This window comes from Heteronotia binoei, unplaced genomic scaffold (assembly GCF_032191835.1).
Source record: "Heteronotia binoei isolate CCM8104 ecotype False Entrance Well unplaced genomic scaffold, APGP_CSIRO_Hbin_v1 ptg001301l, whole genome shotgun sequence".
NCBI classification, from domain to species: domain Eukaryota; kingdom Metazoa; phylum Chordata; class Lepidosauria; order Squamata; family Gekkonidae; genus Heteronotia; species Heteronotia binoei.
In genome coordinates, this window is record NW_026800229.1 from 164122 (window position 1) to 182228 (window position 18107).

At 47.6% G+C, this 18107-nt stretch overlaps 2 protein-coding genes and 1 long non-coding RNA gene across 3 annotated transcripts in view; all 3 read right to left on the bottom strand.

Moving 5' to 3' along the window:
* The window catches only part of LOC132591008 (uncharacterized), a 182221-nt gene that overhangs the window by 38182 nt on the left and 125932 nt on the right, over positions 1 to 18107 (bottom strand). The gene's annotated exons all lie outside the window — the stretch shown is intronic.
* Positions 4150 to 7301, bottom strand: LOC132591000 (olfactory receptor 52E4-like). Its single transcript, XM_060263886.1, has 2 exons — positions 7225 to 7301; positions 4150 to 5107 (listed from the first exon to the last, which is right to left on the bottom strand). Exons 1-2 carry the CDS (start codon positions 7299 to 7301, stop codon positions 4150 to 4152), a joined length of 1035 nt encoding a protein of 344 aa, XP_060119869.1.
* On the bottom strand, positions 14113 to 15072 carry LOC132590993 (olfactory receptor 52P1-like). The gene has a single exon (XM_060263881.1). The coding sequence runs from the start codon at positions 15070 to 15072 to the stop codon at positions 14113 to 14115; it is 960 nt and encodes a 319-aa protein (XP_060119864.1).

Genomic DNA, 18107 nt, shown 5'->3' on the forward strand with positions numbered 1-18107 from the left:
AAAAGGGAGAAAAACTGTCAAAATTGTTAAAATTCAATATCTTTGCTCAGGAAGAAGGGAGAAAAACGAAACTAGTCTCATCTGAAAGAACTGGCTCTAAGCTATTGGATTGGATGCTAAATTTTATGTGGGGATTTTTTTAAGGTTTGGTGATTTTTTATATGTCAGTAGAAAGAACAACACGTGCAAGAGCCCAATCATTTGACAAGATGCAGTCTCAATTTGACGCTCTGGAGGCAAAAATGTTAAAAGCTATGGACAAATTGCATTTGGCAATAAAAAAAGATATTAAAAAAGAAGTTGGAGACCTTAAGAAGGAGATAGAGAATTTTAAGGAAGAGACTCAAAATAAAGTGAAAGAGGTAGAGATGAAAGTGGATACACAGGCCTCTGCCTTGCTAAAAATTCAAGAAAAGGTCATAATACACGACTGTAAGTTGCTGGAGTCACAAGTGCGTCTAAGAGGGGTACCTGAAAAAGAAGATACAGACTTAAAAGGCTATATGGTGGATATCATCACTGAGTACATAGAAGAAGACCCTGACAGATTTAAGAGTATGTTGGAGGGTGCCTACAGAGTCAACTCAGTTTATGCGAAAAATAAAGGTCTGCCAAGAGACATCGTCATAAGATTAAGATCAAAAGAGGTGGCAGAGAAAATTTTGAGGAAAGGGTACCAAAAAGCCTGGGCAATAGAAGGGAGCAGAGTTAAAATAATGAAAGAGCTACCAAGAGAAGTGATCAGCGATAGGAAAAAGTACAAGAAGCTAACCGATCAGTTGCGTGCAGAGGGCACAAGATATAGATGGATAATACCAGAGGGTCTTGGATTTGAACAAAATGGCAAAAGGATTACAATAAGAAGCGAACAAGAGATGCATAGCTTTTTTGAAGAAAATAAAGAACCAACATCATAATGGAGTACAAATTACTATCTTGGAATATAAATGGACTAAATTCACCACAGAAAAGAAGGAGAACATTTCATTGGATTAAAAAGCAAAAATGTAATATAATTTGTTTACAGGAAGTTCATATACAACGCAAGGACAGTAAATTTTTGTGGAATAGAAATTTGGGGTTGGAATTTTTTTCACTAGCAGAGCAAAAGAAAAGAGGGGTGGTTTTTTTACATTAAAGAACAACTTGACCCAAAATTAATCTTTAAAGACAAAGAAGGAAGATATATTGCTGTTGAGGTGACGATAGAGGCGAAAAAAACGTTACTACTAGGACTCTATGCACCCAATGGAGCGAAAGACAAATTCTTTAAAGACATAAATAGACAAATGGACGAAGAGACTTATGACCAGGTATTGATGATGGGCGATTTTAATGGGACAATACAAAACAACCTTGACAGATCAAGTCCAAAGAAGAATGATAAAGAAGGGAAGCTGCCCAATTCTTTCTTTGAGTTGATTAAACAGGAAAATCTAGAAGACATTTGGAGAAAGTTCAACCCTGAGGTAAGAGACTATACATTTTTCTCAGCAAGGCATAATTCTTTTTCCAGAATTGACATGTTGTGGGGTTCCCAAAGCTTGGGCCTCATAACAAAAAAAATTGAGATTCTTCCAAAGGTTTGGGCGGACCATAATCCAATATGCTGGTCAACAAAATTGCAAAGAAAATCAAGAAGATGGAGAATTAATGAGGATTTACTACAAAATAAAGACACTGTATCATTCTTAGAAAAGGAGACTGCAGCATTCTTCCAAATAAATGAAACGGATGATATGGAATATCCAACAGTATGGGACACTTATAAAGCAGTAATGAGGGGTATATTAATCACATTGAATAATAAAGACAAAAGAGCAAGAGAAGAAAGGCTGTCAGCACTGCAAAATGAAATAGATAAAAAAGAAAAGGACTTAAAAAAAAGACCAGGGAAGAAAAAATTAATAAAAGAAATTACGATATTACAATCCCAAGTTAAACATTTGCTGAATAAAGAACTAGAATGGAATTTAAAAAATTTGAAACAGAAATCGTTTGAAAGTGCAAACAAACCTGGTAAATACCTGGCCTGGCAATTAAAAAAAAGGAAAGAAAATAAGACTATAAATAAAATCATGGCAAATGGGAAAACAGTAGTGGATCAAGAAGGAATTAAAAGAGAATTCTTTAAATACTATGCAAATTTATTCAAGGGCGTGAATGTAAGTAAAGAAAAAGTGGAAGAGTATCTACGAAACATTCAGGTGGCACCTTTGACGGAACATATGAAAAAGATATTAAATGACCCAATAGAGAAAATTGAAATAGAAGCAGCAATAAAAGCTATGCAAGAGGGTAAAGCTCCAGGGCCAGATGGATTCACGTCAAAATTTTACAAATCTCTTAAGGATGAATTAACACCCAAACTGTTGAAGTTGTTAAACACGATAAGAGAAGAAGGGAAAATCCCAAAGACCTGGAGGGAAGCTGTAGTCTCTCTGATTCCTAAGGAAGATAAAGATAGCACAAACGTGAAAAATTATAGACCAATCTCATTGTTGAATAATGACTATAAGATCTATACAAGAATTTTAGCAGAGCGACTGAAGCAATACCTGACCAACTTTATAAACAAAGACCAAGCGGGATTTCTTCCTAAAAGACAAATAAGGGATAAGAGAAGCCCTGTTGAATCAGGCCAGTGGCCCATCCAGTCCAACACTCTGTGTCACATAAGAACATAAGAGAAGCCATGTTGGATCAGGCCAGTGGCCCCTCCAGTCCAACACTCTGTGTCACATAAGAACATAAGAGAAGCCCTGTTGGATCAGGCCAATGGCCCCTCCAGTCCAACACTCTGTGTCACATAATAACATAAGGGAAGCCCTGTTGGATCAGGCCAGTGGCCCCTCCAGTCCAACACTCTGTGTCACATAAGAACAGAAGAGAAGCCATGTTGGATCAAGCAAATGGCCCCTCCAGTCCAACACTCTGTGTCACATAAGAACATAAGAGAAGCCCTGTTGGATCAGGCCAGTGGCCCATCCAGTCCAACACTCTGTGTCACAGAAGAACATAAGAGAAGCCATGTTGGATCAGGCCAGTGGCCCATCCAGTCCAACACTCTGTGTCACATAAGAACATAAGAGAAGCCCTGTTGGATCAGGCCAGTGGCCCATCAAGTCCAACACTCTGTGTCTCATAAGAACATAAGAGAAGCCCTGTTGGATCAGGCCAATGGCCCATCCAGTCCAACACTCTGTGTCACATAAGAACATAAGAGAAACCTTGTTGGATCAGGCCAGTGGCCCCTCCAGTCCAACACTCTGTGTCACAGAAGAACATAAGAGAAGCCCTGTTGGATAAGGCCAATGTCCCCTCCAGTCCAACACTCTGTGTCACATAAGAACATAAGAGAAGCCCTGTTGGATCAGGCCAATGGCCCCTCCAGTCCAACACTCTGTGTCACATAAGAACATAAGAGAAGCCCTGTTGAATCAGGCCAGTGGCCCATCCAGTCCAACACTCTGTGTCACATAAGAACATAAGAGAAGCCATGTTGGATCAGGCCACTGGCCCCTCCAGTCCAACACTCTGTGTCACATAAGAACATGAGAGAAGCCTGTTGGATCAGGCCAGTGGCCCATCCAGTCCAACACTCTGTGTCACATAAGAGAAGCCTGTTGGATCAGGCCAACCGCCCCTCCCGTCCAACACTGTGTCACACAGTGGCCTCACTGCCAGCCTCAGAAGCAAGGGGGAAAAGGTGCTGGAGAAATGGCGGGTGTCCCATTGGGGAGATGTTTGGGGCCCTTCACTTCCAAGGCTTGGGGTAGGAGAAGAAGATGCTTCCGAGCAGCCTGATCGTGGAGGAAGACTCACCTGAGCAGGGTCACCCGTCTGAGGCCAGGGGGCTGGAGGTCAGTCCACGTTCAGTGGCTGTTTTGAGGCAAAGGTGCTTGTAAGGTGGGAGGGGTTAGGCACCAACGGATTTGTCTCTGACCAGAAGGATTTTGCAGGTTTCCAAAGCACTGCTACGTTTTCCTGACTCTCTCTCCTGATGCCGAGAAACTGTCAGAAGGTGAATTCAGCTATGATGAAAATGCAGCAAATCTTGAGAAGGTGCTACCCACAAAAGGTGGAGGTTCACAAGATCTCTTTGCTGTGAATGTGCTGTGCCCTTGTTTTAAAAAGAATGAGGAGCATCTAGAAGAAAGCCTGCCCTTTGTGCCATAAAGCCTGGACGATTCTCCTGCGGATCTCTTTGGTCCTCACCCCATAAATGACGGGGTTGAGCACCGGGGGCAAAATCACGTAGAGATTGGCAATGAGGATGTGGGCATAATGGGGGATGTTTCGCCCAAAGCGGTGGGTGAGGAAGGAGAAGAAAGCTGGAGTGTAGAACACAAAAATCACAGCCACGTGAGAGCCGCAGGTCCCCAGAGATTTCCGCTGGGCCTCCTTGGAGGGCAGCCGGAAAACAGCGCGGAGGATTTGCACGTAGGACAGCAGAATCAGGAGCACGTCCACCAGTAGGAAGGAAATAGCAAACAAGCCGTAGATCATATTAATCCTGATGTCGGCACAGGCCAGCTTGGCAATGCCCATGTGCTCGCAGTAAGTGTGGGCAACGTTGATCCGAGGACTGCAGAAAGGCAAGCGCTGGGTCAGCAGAGCGATGGGGAACACAAGGACAAAAGGTCTCAGCACCACCACAGAGCACAGCCGGGCTACGTGGCTCTTGGTCAAGATGGTGGTGTATCTCAAGGGGTGGCAGATGGCCACGTATCTGTCCAGCGCCATGCAGGTCAGGACGACAGACTCCATGCCCGTGAGGGTGTGGAGGAAGAACATCTGGGCCAGGCAGCCCCCGAAGCTGATCTCCCCATGGCCGAACCAGAAGAGGGCCAGCATCTTGGGCAGGGTGGAAGAGGACAGGCCCAGGTCGATGGCGGAGAGCACTGCCAGGAAGTAGAACATGGGCTGGTGGAGGCTGGCCTCCGTCATCACCAACAGGAGGATGGTGCTGTTCCCCAGGAGGGCGATCAGGTAGCCCAGGCAGAAGGGGACAGAGAGCCAGGCGTGGGCACTCTCCAGCCCAGGGATGCCCAGCAGGACGAAGGTGGGCAAGTAGGAATGGTTGCTGTTCAGCTGTGGGAATCTCCTGCGTCTTGGAAAGAAAAGATCAGAATGCAGCAGGACAGCTCCGGCGGCAACAACGAAAGGACAATCGATGGATTTTGGAAATATTATGCCCCACGTGTTGCAAGGGATAGTCCTTCCTCAGGTGCAGAGCAGGGCCTCCTCCCTGCATTATAAACCAACCCACTCTGCTGAGTCACTGCATCTAGTAAAAGAAAGGTTCCCTGACATCCCGTTTAAGTAGGGGACGAAATCCCCCACCCAGTTGGCAGGACCGGATCGACATGTTTTTGAGAGGGGGCAAAATCAAAAAATGGAGCCCCCTTATGGGCTATTCTATCTTGTGGTCCCATCAAATACAATGGACTTCATACCCAATTTGCACCCCCCTTCCGTCCCACGGCAAGCACCCCCCTCTGCCCCCCCCCAGATCTAGCCCTGCCAATTGTGTATCTTTTCTTTCCTCCCTCCCCTGGATATCTGTCCTCCCTGGGTCCTGCCACCCCCCCATCTCCCTGAGCCAAGAAAACCCAGAGCAGGTGGTGGTCCAGGGCCTTTGAAAGGAAACCCGCAGGTCAGAAGCGAGGAGAAGCGAGGCGGGGAGGCCCAGCTGGTGGAGACGGAGCCAGGCCCCGAGGAGAGGAAGCAGAAGGCAGAGAGGGGGCAGCTCCTGCAGCAGTGCTGGATTAAACCCTCTGGAAGCTCCTAGGCAGTCACAATCTCGGGGCCCCTCTCCAATTATCTCTGTCAGAGAACCCACCCCACCACCCATGACCCCCGCTGCTGCCTGCAGGCCCCTTCGCCAAAGCCCCTCGGACAAAGTTGGGGGGGGGCAGAAAGAGGCAAACTTGGCAACGACGCCAGCAGCAGCCCCACCAGGCAAGTCAGGCAGAGAGTGGCTCAGTTGCTGGCTGTGCATGGAGGCTGGGAGGGCTGCAAACGGGGGGGGGGGATTGGGGGGGGAGCCAGCCCAGGGCCCCTAAAGCCATGGGGGCCCATAGCCCACTATGTTAATCTGGCCCTGTCCTGGAGGGACATCTGGCCGGAGGGGGAGGGGGGGTCCAACAGTGGGAACACAAGCAGCAGTTTCAGCATGAAATCCTCTGGGGGGGGGGGGCGATTCTTGCCCTGTTGCCTGAAGGCTTCCTCACTCACTTTTGGGAAGAATATATATATATTTACACACTGTGGCTAATAGCCACTGATGGACCTCTGCTCCATATTTTTATCTAACCCCCTCTTGAAGGTGGCCATGCCATGTGAATTCCACATGTTAATCACCCTTTGGGTGAAGAAGTACTTCCTTTTATCTGTTTTAACCCTACTGCTCAGCAATTTCATTGAATGCCCATGAGTTCTTGTATTGTGAGAAAGGGAGAAAAGTACTTCTTTCTCTACCTTCTCCATCCCTTGCATAATCTTGTAAACCTCTATCATGTCACCCCGCAGTCGAAGTTTCTTCAAGCTAAAGAGCCCCAAGCGTTTCAACCTTTCTTCATAGGGAAGGTGTTCCAACCCTTTAATCATTCTTGTTGCCCTTTTCTGAACTTTCTCCAATGCTATAATATCCTTTTTGAGGTACGGTGACCAGAATTGTACACAGTACTCCAAATGAGGCCGCGCCATCAGTTTATACAGGGGCATTATGATACTGGCTGATTTGCTTTCAATTCCCTTCTTAATAATTCCCAATATTTTCAGTGAGTTATCCACCACGACCCCAAGATCTCTCTCTTGGTCAGTCTCTGCCAGTTCACACCCCATCAACTTGTATTTGCAGCTGGGATTCTTGGCCCCAATGTGCATTACTTTGCACTTGGCTGCATTGAACCTCATCTGCCACGTTGACGCCCACTCACCCAGCCTCAACAGATCTCTTTGGAGTGCCTCACAATCCTCTCTGGTTCTCACCACCCTGAACAATTTAGTGTCATCTGCTTGCTTGCATCTCCTGCCCCTTCCTTACACACCTCGAGGGTGGGCTCTTCCTCTCTGACTTCCTGTCCTATCAGTTTCCCTTGCAGTAGGCGGCATGGTGATCCTTCTGTGCCCTCTTACAACATTGGGGGGTAGCCCCCCCCACTCTGCAGCTCCCTTTCCCCCCACACCCAGTCTGCCTCCCCAGTCTGGCCAGCTCACCTGGGGAGAGCCCTGGTGCTCTGATTCTCCTCAGAAGGAAAGGGGATGCCCAGGTGAAGGGCTGCCGGCGGCTGCATCCTAGCTGGGGTTGGGTGTGAGGCTGTCTGGCAGAGCCAGAAGGACCATTTATGGCAACAGCCTGGAGGTCCCCAGTGAGGCCTCCCTCCCTCCCTCTCAGCAGTTTATCTCAGCCTCTGGAGAGTCATCCCTGAGCCACAGAGAGTGCACAGCCTACCTAAAGACAGGTCAGCGTATGGGCAGCTCTCTCCGTCTGACTGGAGCAGCAGAAGAGCCCGAGTCCAGCCACACCCTCAAGACTGACAAAAGTTTGTGGCTGGGAGGGGGGAGCTTTTGGGAGTCCCTGAAGTCACTTCTTCAGAGACCGCTAGAATGGGAGTCTGCAGGGGTGGGATTCTAGCAGGAGCTCCTTTGCATGTTAGGCCACACATCCCTGATGTAGCCAATCCTTAAAGAGCTTACAAAAAAGAGCCTTGTCAACTCTTGGAGGACTGGCTACATCAGGGGGTGTGGCCTAATATGCAAAGGAGCTCCTGCTAGAATCCCACCCCTGAGTCTGCCTCGGTCTGGACTCACATTTGAGCTGTGAGAATTGACTCACAAAGGGTCAAAGCCTGTCACAAATTTTGTTAGATTATCTGAAGGTAATCCTGGGGATCTTCCTGCATATTGTCTCATCCCAGTTTGGATGATGATTCTGCCATCATGTAGATGGGGAGTCTGTAAGTCTCACTTTTCCTGTGTAAAAACACTTGAGCTCCGCTGGTGTGTTTCTCGTACCCGATGGCCATGCCTTTCCTCACAACCTTTAACACTCCCTGGAGCTCTGCATCAAACTTAGTAAGAACTTGCAAATGCTGAACTACTGGATCTGAAAGTGGTTTGAGGCTTGCAATATCTCTCAGCTTCTCTTCCTTCTATTGGCTGAGGCTCCTCCCCCTCCTGCTCTCCTGGGGAAGGAAGGAAAAAGCCAGAGCCTCCTTTGGCCAGTTCCCTGGATCCCATGAGACAGATACAAAGAAAGAACCTATAAGACCAACAAATGCTAATGTTTTAAGCATTTTTCATTTTAAGGGGGTTTTTTTCTAAAAAAAACCTTACTTGTGTTTGTTTGTGGCCTTTATAATGCTTATATCTCTGCTACCTAATCTTAAATAAGTACACACACAGCCCAGCCTGACATGGCTCAGCCCAACAAAGTCTCATTTATGTCAGTAATAAAAGAGTTTGACACCCCTGGTCTAGGCAGCATATCTGATTGCCACCCCCAGGGCTGGCCCTGTCAGTAGGCAAACTAGGCAGCAGCCTTCTGGGGGAACCAGATTGGGTGCAGGGGGGCGGGCAGCAGATGTTAGCCAGTCTAGGGCTGGGCAGGGCTACCACTGCAGCCTCCTCTCCTTCCAACAGCCCTGCAGTTGGTCTGGAGACCAAATCCTATGAGGAGGAAAGGATGAAGGAGCTGGGGATGTTTAGCCTGGAGAGGAGGCGGCTGAGAGGTGATAGGATCACCATCTTTAAGGACTTGAAGGGCTGTCATATAGCGGAAGGTGTGGAATTGTTTTCTGTGGCCCCGGAAGGAAGGACCAGAACCAACAGGTTGAAATTGAATCAAGAGGGTTTCCGGCTCAACATTAGGAAGAACTTCCTGACTGTTACAGCGGTTCCTCAGTGGTACAGGCTTCCTCCTTGGGAGGTGGTGGGCTCTCCTTCCTTGCAGGCTTTGAAACAGGCCATCTGACAGCAATGAATATCCTGTGAATTTAGGGGGAGGTGTTTGTGGGTTTCCTGCATTGTGAGGAGTGCTACTGGAGTCCTCCTTGACAATGGAGGCCCAGATAGCGGCCACTGCCAAATCCGCCTTTTTTCATCTTAGACGGGCAAGGCAGTTGGCCCCCTTCTTGGAGCGGGGCGACCTGGCAACAGTGATCCATGCGACAGTCACTTCAAGATTGGACTACTGTAATGCCCTCTACATGGGACTGCCCCTGTACCAAATGTGGAAACTGCAGCTAGTGCAGAACGCAGCAGCCAGGCTACTAGTGGGACTACCTCAGTGGGAACACGTGTGGCCTAGGCTGCGGGAACTGCACTGGCTGCCAATTGTATACCGGGTTCGCTACAAGGTGCTGGTTATCACCTATAAAGCCCTATATGGCTGAGGACCTGCCTACCTCAAGGACCGCCTCTTACTATATGTTCCCCAGAGAGCACTGCGTTTCAGTTCACAAAATCTTTTGGAAATCCCTGGGCCTAAGGAGGCCAAACTTAAAACGACCGGGGAGCTGGCCTTCTCTATAAAAGCCCCCCAATGGTGGAATCAGCTACCGGAGGAGGTGCGGGCCCTGCGGGACTTCAATCAATTCCGCAGGGCCTGCAAAACTGCCCTCTTCCAAGAAGCCTTTAAGATGTAACCAGAATAAATATTATGCTGCCGGATAAATAGCACCACTGTATTGTTTTAACTTTTTATAATAATTTATATTTGTACTTATACTGTTATTGATTTTATCTGTTATTATGATATCATGATTCCGTATCATGTCCTGTAAGCCGCCCTGAGCCTGCCTCGGCGAGGAGGGCGGGGTATAAATAAAAATTTACTTCCTTACTTACTATGGGTTCTGTAGGGGAAGATCTTGCCTCACTAACCTGTTACATTTCTTTGAGGGGGTGAACAAACATGTGGACAAAGGAGACCCGATAGATGTTGTTTACCTTGACTTCCAGAAAGCTTTTGATAAAGTTCCTCATCAAAGGCTCCTTAGAAAGCTTGAGAATCATGGAGTAAAAGGACAGGTCCTCTTGTGGATCAAGAACTGGCTGAGTAATAGGAAGCAGAGAGTGAGTATAAATGGGCAGTCTTCGCAGTGGAGGACGGTAAGCAGTGGAGTGCTGCAGGGCTCAGTACTGGATCCCATGCTCTTTAACTTGTTCATAAATGGAGTTGGGAGTGAGCAGTGAAGTGGCCAAGTATGCGGATGACACTAAATTGTTCAGGGTGGTGAGAGGATTGTGAGGCACTCCAAAGGGATCTGTTGAGGCTGGGTGAGTGGGCGTCAACGTGGCAGATGCGGTTCAATGTGGCCAAGTGCAAAGTAATGCACATTGGGGCCAAGAATCCCAGCTACAAATACAAGTTGATGGGGGTGTGAACTGGCAGAGACTGACCAAGAGAGAGCTCTTGGGGTCATAAGAACATAAGAGAAGCCATGTTAGATCAGGCCAATGGCCCATCCAGTCCAACACTCTGTGTCACACAGTGGCAAAAAATTATATATATATAGTATATATAAACACACACACACACACACACTGTGGCTAGTAGCCACTGATGAACCTCTGCTCCATATTTTTATCTAACCCCCTCTTGAAGCTGGCTATGCTTGTGGCCACCACCACCTCCTGTGGCAGTGAATTCCACATGTTAATCACCCTTTGGGTGAAGAAGTGGTGGATAACTCTGGGGCAGGGATGCTCTGTATTCTTGATGCTTGAAGGGAGGCACAGTGGGAGGGCTTCTAGTGTCCTGGCCCCACTGATGGACCTTCTGATCACACCTGGTTTTTTGGCCACTGTGTGACACGGAGTGTTGGACTGGAGGGGTCATTGGCCTGATCCAACATGGCTTCTCTTATGTTCTTATGTGTGACACGGAGTGTTGGACTGGAGGAGCCGTTGGCCTGATTCAACATGGCTTCTCTTATGTTCTTATGTGTGACACGGAGTGTTGGACTGGAGGGGCCATTGGCCTGATCCAACATGGCTTCTCTTATGTTCTTAGGAGTATAAGGACTTTTTGAAGGACTTCCATTCCCACCGGGTTCAATAAGGGGTGGAAGGTGAGTGGCAATGACCCAGTTGTTTCCAAAAGGGAGAGAGAAAGCTGTGCCAAGGTTAAAACCATTTATGGAAATGAAAACCACACCACACACATTTTCAAGCATGAAGCTATTTCAGGATTCAGTTTACAGAAGAGGACAAGAGCATCCCGGCACTCTGTCAAGTCCTAACCATGGCATGGGCAGAGGGCCCTTCACATGTCCATCACTGGTGTCAGCTACCTTCAGAATTTATATCCTGCTGGGAATTATTAGGAAGGGAATTGAAAACAAATTAGCCAGTATCATAGTGCTCCTGTATAAATCGATGGTGCGGTCTCATTTGGAGTACTCTGTGCAGTTCTGGTCGCCGCACCTCAAAAAGGATATTATAGCATGGGAGAAAGTCCAGAGAAGGGCAACTAGAATGATTAAAGGGCTGGAGCACTTTCCCTATGAAGAAAGGTTGAAACGCTTGGGACTCTTTAGCTTGGAGAAACGTCGACTGCGGGGTGACATGATAGAGATTTACAAGATAATGCATGGGATGGAGAAAGTAGAAAAAGAAGTACTTTTCTCCCTTTCTCACAATACAAGAACTCGTGGGCATTCGATGAAATTGCTGAGCAGACAGGTTAAAACGGATAAAAGGAAGTACTTCTTCACCCAAAGGGTGATTAACATGTGGAATTCACTGCCACAGGAGGTGGTGGCAGCTACAAGAATAGCCAGCTTCAAGAGGGGGTTAGATAAAAATATGGAGTAGAGGTCCATCAGTGGCTATTAGCCACAGTGTGTGTGTGTGTGTGTGTATATATATATATATATATAATTTTTTTTGGCCACTGTGTGACACAGCGTGTTGGACTGGAGGGGCCATTGGCCTGATCTAACATGGCTTCTCTTATGTTCTTATGTGACACAGAGTGTTGGACTGGAGGGGCCATTGGCCTGATCTAACAGGGCTTCTCTTATGTTCTTATGTGACACAGAGTGTTGGACTGGAGGGGCCACTGGCCTGATCCAACATGGCTTCTCTTATGTTCTTATGTGACACAGAGTGTTGGACTGGAGGGGCCACTGGCCTGATCCAACATGGCTTCTCTTATGTTCTTATGTGACACAGCGTGTTGGACTGGAGGGGCCATTGGCCTGATCCAACAGGGCTTCTCTTATGTGACACAGAGTGTTGGCCTGATCCAACAGGGCTTCTCTTATGTTCTTATGTGACACAGAGTGTTGGACTGGAGGGGCCACTGGCCTGATCCAGCAGGGCTATTCTTATGTTCTTATGTGACACAGAGTGTTGGACTGGAGGGGCCACTGGCCTGATCCAACAGGGCTTCTCTTATGTTCTTATGTGACACAGAGCGTTGGACTGGAGGGGCCACTGGCCTTATCCAACAGGGCTTCTCTTATGTTCTTATGTGACACAGAGTGTTGGACTGGAGGGGCCACTGGCCTGATCTAACAGGGCTTCTCTTATGTTCTTATGTGACACAGAGTGTTGGACTGGAGGGGCCATTGGCCTGATCCAACAGGGCTTCTCTTATGTTCTTATGTGACACAGAGTGTTGGACTGGAGGGGCCACTGGCCTGATCCAACAGGGCTTCTCTTATGTTCTTATGTGACACAGAGTGTTGGACTGGAGGGGCCACTGGCCTGATCCAACAGGGCTTCTCTTATGTTCTTATGTGACACGCAGGGTTGGACTGGAGGGGCCATTGCCCTGATCCAACAGGGCTTCTCTTATGTTCTTATGTGACACAGAGTGTTGGACTGGAGGGGCCACTGGCCTGATCCAACAGGGCTTCTCTTATGTTCTTATGTGACACGCAGGGTTGGACTGGAGGGGCCACTGGCCTGATCCAGCAGGGCTTCTCTTATGTTCTTATGTGACACAGAGTGTTGGACAGGAATCAAACCTGGTTCTCCCGGATAAGAGTCTGCACACTTCACCACGACACCAAAGAGCCTCCTGCAGTGCCTTGTGGGAGACAACCCGACAGAGAGGCCTAAGCAAATTCAGGCTACTAGACAGAACTGCCCCTGTCTTGCCAATAATTCCAGCACAGGCAGCACTGGCTCCAGCTCCAGCAGGTTTTCGCCAAGCCCCCCGTCTGCCCTTCGGAGGCTACAAAGAAGGTGAACCAAGGATTCTCTGCACTGGGTCAGCCCAGACACCCACCTCATGCTACAGGTCTCTCTGCAGAGAAGCTGGGCAGAAGCCTCTCCATTTCTTTATCTCTCATCTGTCTGTAGAGTCATTGAATCCGTGGGGGCCCACCAGAGCTGCGGAGGTGGGCTATATGTTGGGTGAAGGAAGGTTTCTCCTCTGCTGGATTTGACTGCCTTGCCTATCAAATTGTTATTGCGAGTTGTCACGACTCAGGGGGTCTTACCAATTGCTGCCACCACTCTGGGTTGAGGGTCTCCCTTGAGAAGGCCCAGAGTCCCCTCCCAAGCCCTTCCAGGACTCCCTGGAATGGGTGTGAGGACCAGGCAGATTTAACAAGGGGGGAAAGGGTTTATTTTGAAAGGTCAGTGCAATATAACAAACGAGGTGCATAAAACAGTAAAAGGGTGAAGGGGAAATAAACAAATGCCCTAATGCGTCTATCTCTACAGTCCCTACTCTAATACCAACACTTACCCCCTTGGGTAAGGGTCTTTCCCCTGCTTCCAGCTCTTCAGGCTACAGCCTGCCTCCAGCTCAGCCTTCCAGGGAAAGAACACCCACTTCCTGGGCTTGGCCTTTATATTCTCTTCCCAGGCCCCACCCCTCTCTGGGCCTGTTTCTCTCCAAGCCCCTTGCTACCCAATCAGAGGGGATCCTGGGAGATGTACGCTTTGCCTAGTAACTCCTAAGCAGGCTTCCCTGGGGCCTGCAGGCCTCGCTAGGTCCAGGATCATGACACGAGTCAAGAGGGGGTATGTGTGAGATGCTGTTCTTCTTGCTCCCTCCAGCTCTCCCAGAGGTGCTAACGGCCTTTTGCAAGAGGCCAGAGCCTGGCGAAGAGAGGAAACCTGGCCCCAGCTAACTCCCGGCTGCTAGTTAGGCCGCTTCCAGTGGAGACCCTGCAGCACCCGGTTCCGGATCTGCTTCGTCCTCACCCCATAGATAATGGGGTTCAGCGTCGGTGGCACCAGCAGGTAGGTGTTGGCGATGAGGATGTGGACGTGATGGGGGATGCTGCCGTGGCTGAAGCGGTGGGTGAGGAAAGTGAAGACTGCTGTGGTGTAGAAGACAAGGATGACGCAGATGTGGGACCCGCAGGTGCCCAGGGCCTTCAGACCAGCCTCCTTGGAGGGGAGGCGGCAGATGGAGCGCAGGATCAGCCCGTAGGAGAGCCCGATGAAGAGAACATCAGTGGCTCCAATGAGGGAGGCTACGGTCAGGCTGTAGGCCTTGGTGACGTCTGTCTCCGCACAGGCCAGCTTGACCACAGCCATGAACTCGCAGTAGCTGTGGGCGATGACCCTGGACTTGCAGAAGGTCAGCTGGCCCACCAGGAAGGGGTGTGGGGAGAAGAACACCACCCCCCGGAGCAGCACGGCACTCCCAATCACCACGATGCGGGTGCTGGTGAGGATAGTGGTGTGGCGCAGGGGGTCACAAATGGCCACGTAGCGGTCGTAGGCCATGGCCAGGAAGAACCCGGACTCCATGGCGGTGAAGGAGTGGATGAAGAACATCTGGGCCAGGCAGGCCCCGAAGGCGATGTGCCCAGCCCCCAGCCAGAAGATGGCCAGCATCTTGGGCAGGGCGGAAGTGGACAGCACCAGGTCCGTGAGGGAGAGCATGGACAGGAAGAGGAACATGGGCTGGTGCAGACTCGGGTCCGTCTTGATGACCAAGAGAAGGGTGCAGTTGCCCAGGACAGCCATCAGGTACAAGGAGCAGAAGGGCACCGCCAGCCACACATGCAGCGATTCCAGGCCTGGAATGCCCACAAGAAGGAAGGGGGCAGGCCAGATGGTGGTGGAGAGGTTGGAGGGGGTAGGCTGCATCTTGGGCCCAGGGGTCTTCCCGTCCAGTCTCCGCAAATCCACACGGGATGGTCCTCAGCAACATCTGCTAGAAGTCTGCACATGGAACATCAACACATGGATCGTTAGCACCTGGCTTTGGCCTCAGAAGAGGCAGCGGCTTTGTGCCTGGAGTCTACCCACCTGGCCGTCCGCCCGCTTCATGTGCATAAAGATTGCAAAGTGCTTTTTTCACAATGAAGAGTTCTATCCCAATTATTATTATTCATCATAACTACAGTAGGGAAAGGGGCGCATTTCAGCCAGAAAGAGCAGAATACAAGGTGTGTCCATCATCTATATTTCTGCCGCCCAGCAGTGGAGATATTGTCAGGCTGTGACAAGCAGAGGTGGTGATTAATACACTGAATCTCAGACAGGACCTCTGGAAGGCATTGTGCACCATGTATCATCATCATCATCATGGGGGGGCGGGCACAGTGGGAGGGCTTCTAGTGTACCGGCCCCGCTGGTGGACCTCCTGATGGAGCCTGGTTGGGACGTTTTTTGCCACTGTGTGACACAGAGTGTGGGACTGGAGGGGCCACTGGCTTGATCCAACATGGCTTCTCTTATGTTCTTATGTGACACAGAGTGTTGGACTGGAGGGGCCAGTGGCCTGATCCAACAGGGCTTCTCTCATGTTCTTATGTGACACAGAGTGTTGGACTGGAGGGGCCATTGGCCTGATCCAACAGGGCTTCTCTTATGTTCTTATGTGACACAGAGTGTTGGACTGGAGGGGCCATTGGACAGATCCAACAGGGCTTCTCTTATGTGACACAGAGTGTTGGACTGGAGGGGCCATTGGACAGATCCAACAGGGCTTCTCTTATGTGACACAGAGTGTTGGACTGGAGGGGCCACTGGCCTGATCCAACAGGGCTTCTCTTATGTTCTTATGTGACGCAGAGTGTTGGACTGGAGGGGCCACTGGCTTGATCCAACATGGCTTCTCTTATGTTCTTATGTTTTTATCCTTGGTGGGCCTGCATTGGTTTGGGCTTCTTTTTGGTCAGACCTATAAACTCTTAACTCCGTCGCACTCAGAAGCAAACTATGATTTAGAGAAGTTCAGAAAAGAATGGATGGCAAAAATTTCAAAAATATGTTGAAAAACATTGGAAGGTAAAGGGACACTTAGTGATTTTTGATAATAGTTGAAATGTGGTGGATCAATGGGCAAAAATTTTTAAAGGAATAATTTTCCTGGGCTTAAGGTGTAAAGAAAAAGTGAAGATGGATTCATAGACTTTAACTTTCTTATTTTGTTGTTTTTATTTCTTTTTTGAAGTTATAAAGATTTAAAATGGAGATTCTTGTTGGTTACAACAATTTTATTGGTAACATATGGTAACAAATCTATTTCTTACATCTTAATAACTTCTTTTATCTACCCCATATATTACTTTCTACCCACCCCTCCCCCCGTTACTTGACACCCCCCCCCCCTGGGTGTTATTTACTTAAAATGCTAATATTTAAAGGTACCTTAACTATTAAAACAAAAACTTATATTCTTCTTCTTTCTAAAACTTAATCATTATCAAAAATTGTCCAATGTCCTTTTATTTTTCACTCTTTTTCTACATATCTTCTAAAATTTTTCCACTCCATCTTAAAAACTTCTAAATCATAGTCTCTCGGTATTCTTGTTAATTTGTCCATTTCACTCCATGTCATAACTTTTATAATCCAATCCCATTTCTCTGGTATTTTTTCTTGCTTCCACAACTGCGCATATAATGTCCTGGCAGCTGAAAGCAAGTACCAAATTACAGTTCTATCTTCTTTGGAAATTTTTCCATTTGTAATCCCAACAGTAAAATCTCTGCAACTTTCCTTAAATTCATATCCCAAGATCTTAGAAATTTCTTGCTGAATCATTTGCCAATACTTTTTTGCTGTTTCACAAGTCCACCACATATGGTAGAAAGAACCTTCATGTTTTTTACATTTCCAACATCTATCTGGCATCTTATTGTTCATCTTTGCCAATTTTTTAGGAGTCATATACCATCTATGCATCATTTTGAAACAGTTCTCTTTAATACTATGACACGTCGAAAGCTTCATAGAATTCTTCCACAGGTATTCCCAAGTTTCCATCTGTATTTCTTTATTTACATTAATTGCCCATTTAATCATTTGAGATTTCACTACTTCATCCTCCGTAGACCATTTTAACAATAATTTATATATTTTTGAAATCAATTTTTCATTATCTCCAAGCAGAACTTTTTCTATTTCTGTTTGTTCTTTTCTTATTCCTTCAGTTTTGATATCATTATCCACCAAACTCTTTATTTGTTGCATTTGGAACCAATCATATTTATTATTCAACTCTTCAGCAGTTTTCAGTTCTATTTTGCCACTTTGTATTTTTAATAATTGATTATATGACAACCACTTTTCTTCACCTATCTCAGTCGTTATTTTTATTACTTCAGCTGGCACTATCCATAACGGTTTTCTCTCATCCCCATATTTCTTGTATTTCATCCATGTATTTAGCAAATTATTTCTTATATAATGGTGAGAGAAAAAACCATCCATCTTTTTTCCATAATACAAATACGCGTGCCAGCCAAATTTATTTCTGTGACCTTCCAGCACTAAGAGTTTTTTGTTTAACAGCATTATCCATTCTTTTATCCACACTAAACCAACTGCTTCCTGATATAATTTTAAATTTGGTAGTTGAAATCCACCTCTCTCTTTTGCATCTGTCAAAATTTTCATTTTGATCCTTGGTTTCTTCCCAGCTGTGACGGTAATGAACGGGTTAACAAGAAAACTAAGGATGCATAGAGCCTGCATCAGGTGATCTGAGGGTGGGGGCCAGAGTGCTCGGAACTCTCAGAGGTGATTGACAGCTAATGGCTGAGGGCAGTTAGTGTCAGACGAAGTCTGAGGGAGGCTGCTGAAGAGAGCAGTTGGTCTGAGAAGGAGCTGAGACAGTAGCTGAGGAGAGTCTTCAAGAGAAACAAAGCTCACTGTTCACTCTATTTAGACAG

Coding starts and splice junctions, on each gene's coding strand:
- LOC132591000 (XM_060263886.1), bottom strand. CDS start 7,301: ATGCAGCCGCCGGCAGCCCTTCACCTGGGCATCCCCTTTCCTTCTGAG. Junction 5,108..7,224: donor AGCACCAGGGCTCTCCCCAG/GTGAGCTGGCCA, acceptor TCCAAGACGCAG/GAGATTCCCACAGCTGAACA.
- LOC132590993 (XM_060263881.1), bottom strand. CDS start 15,072: ATGCAGCCTACCCCCTCCAACCTCTCCACCACCATCTGGCCTGCCCCC.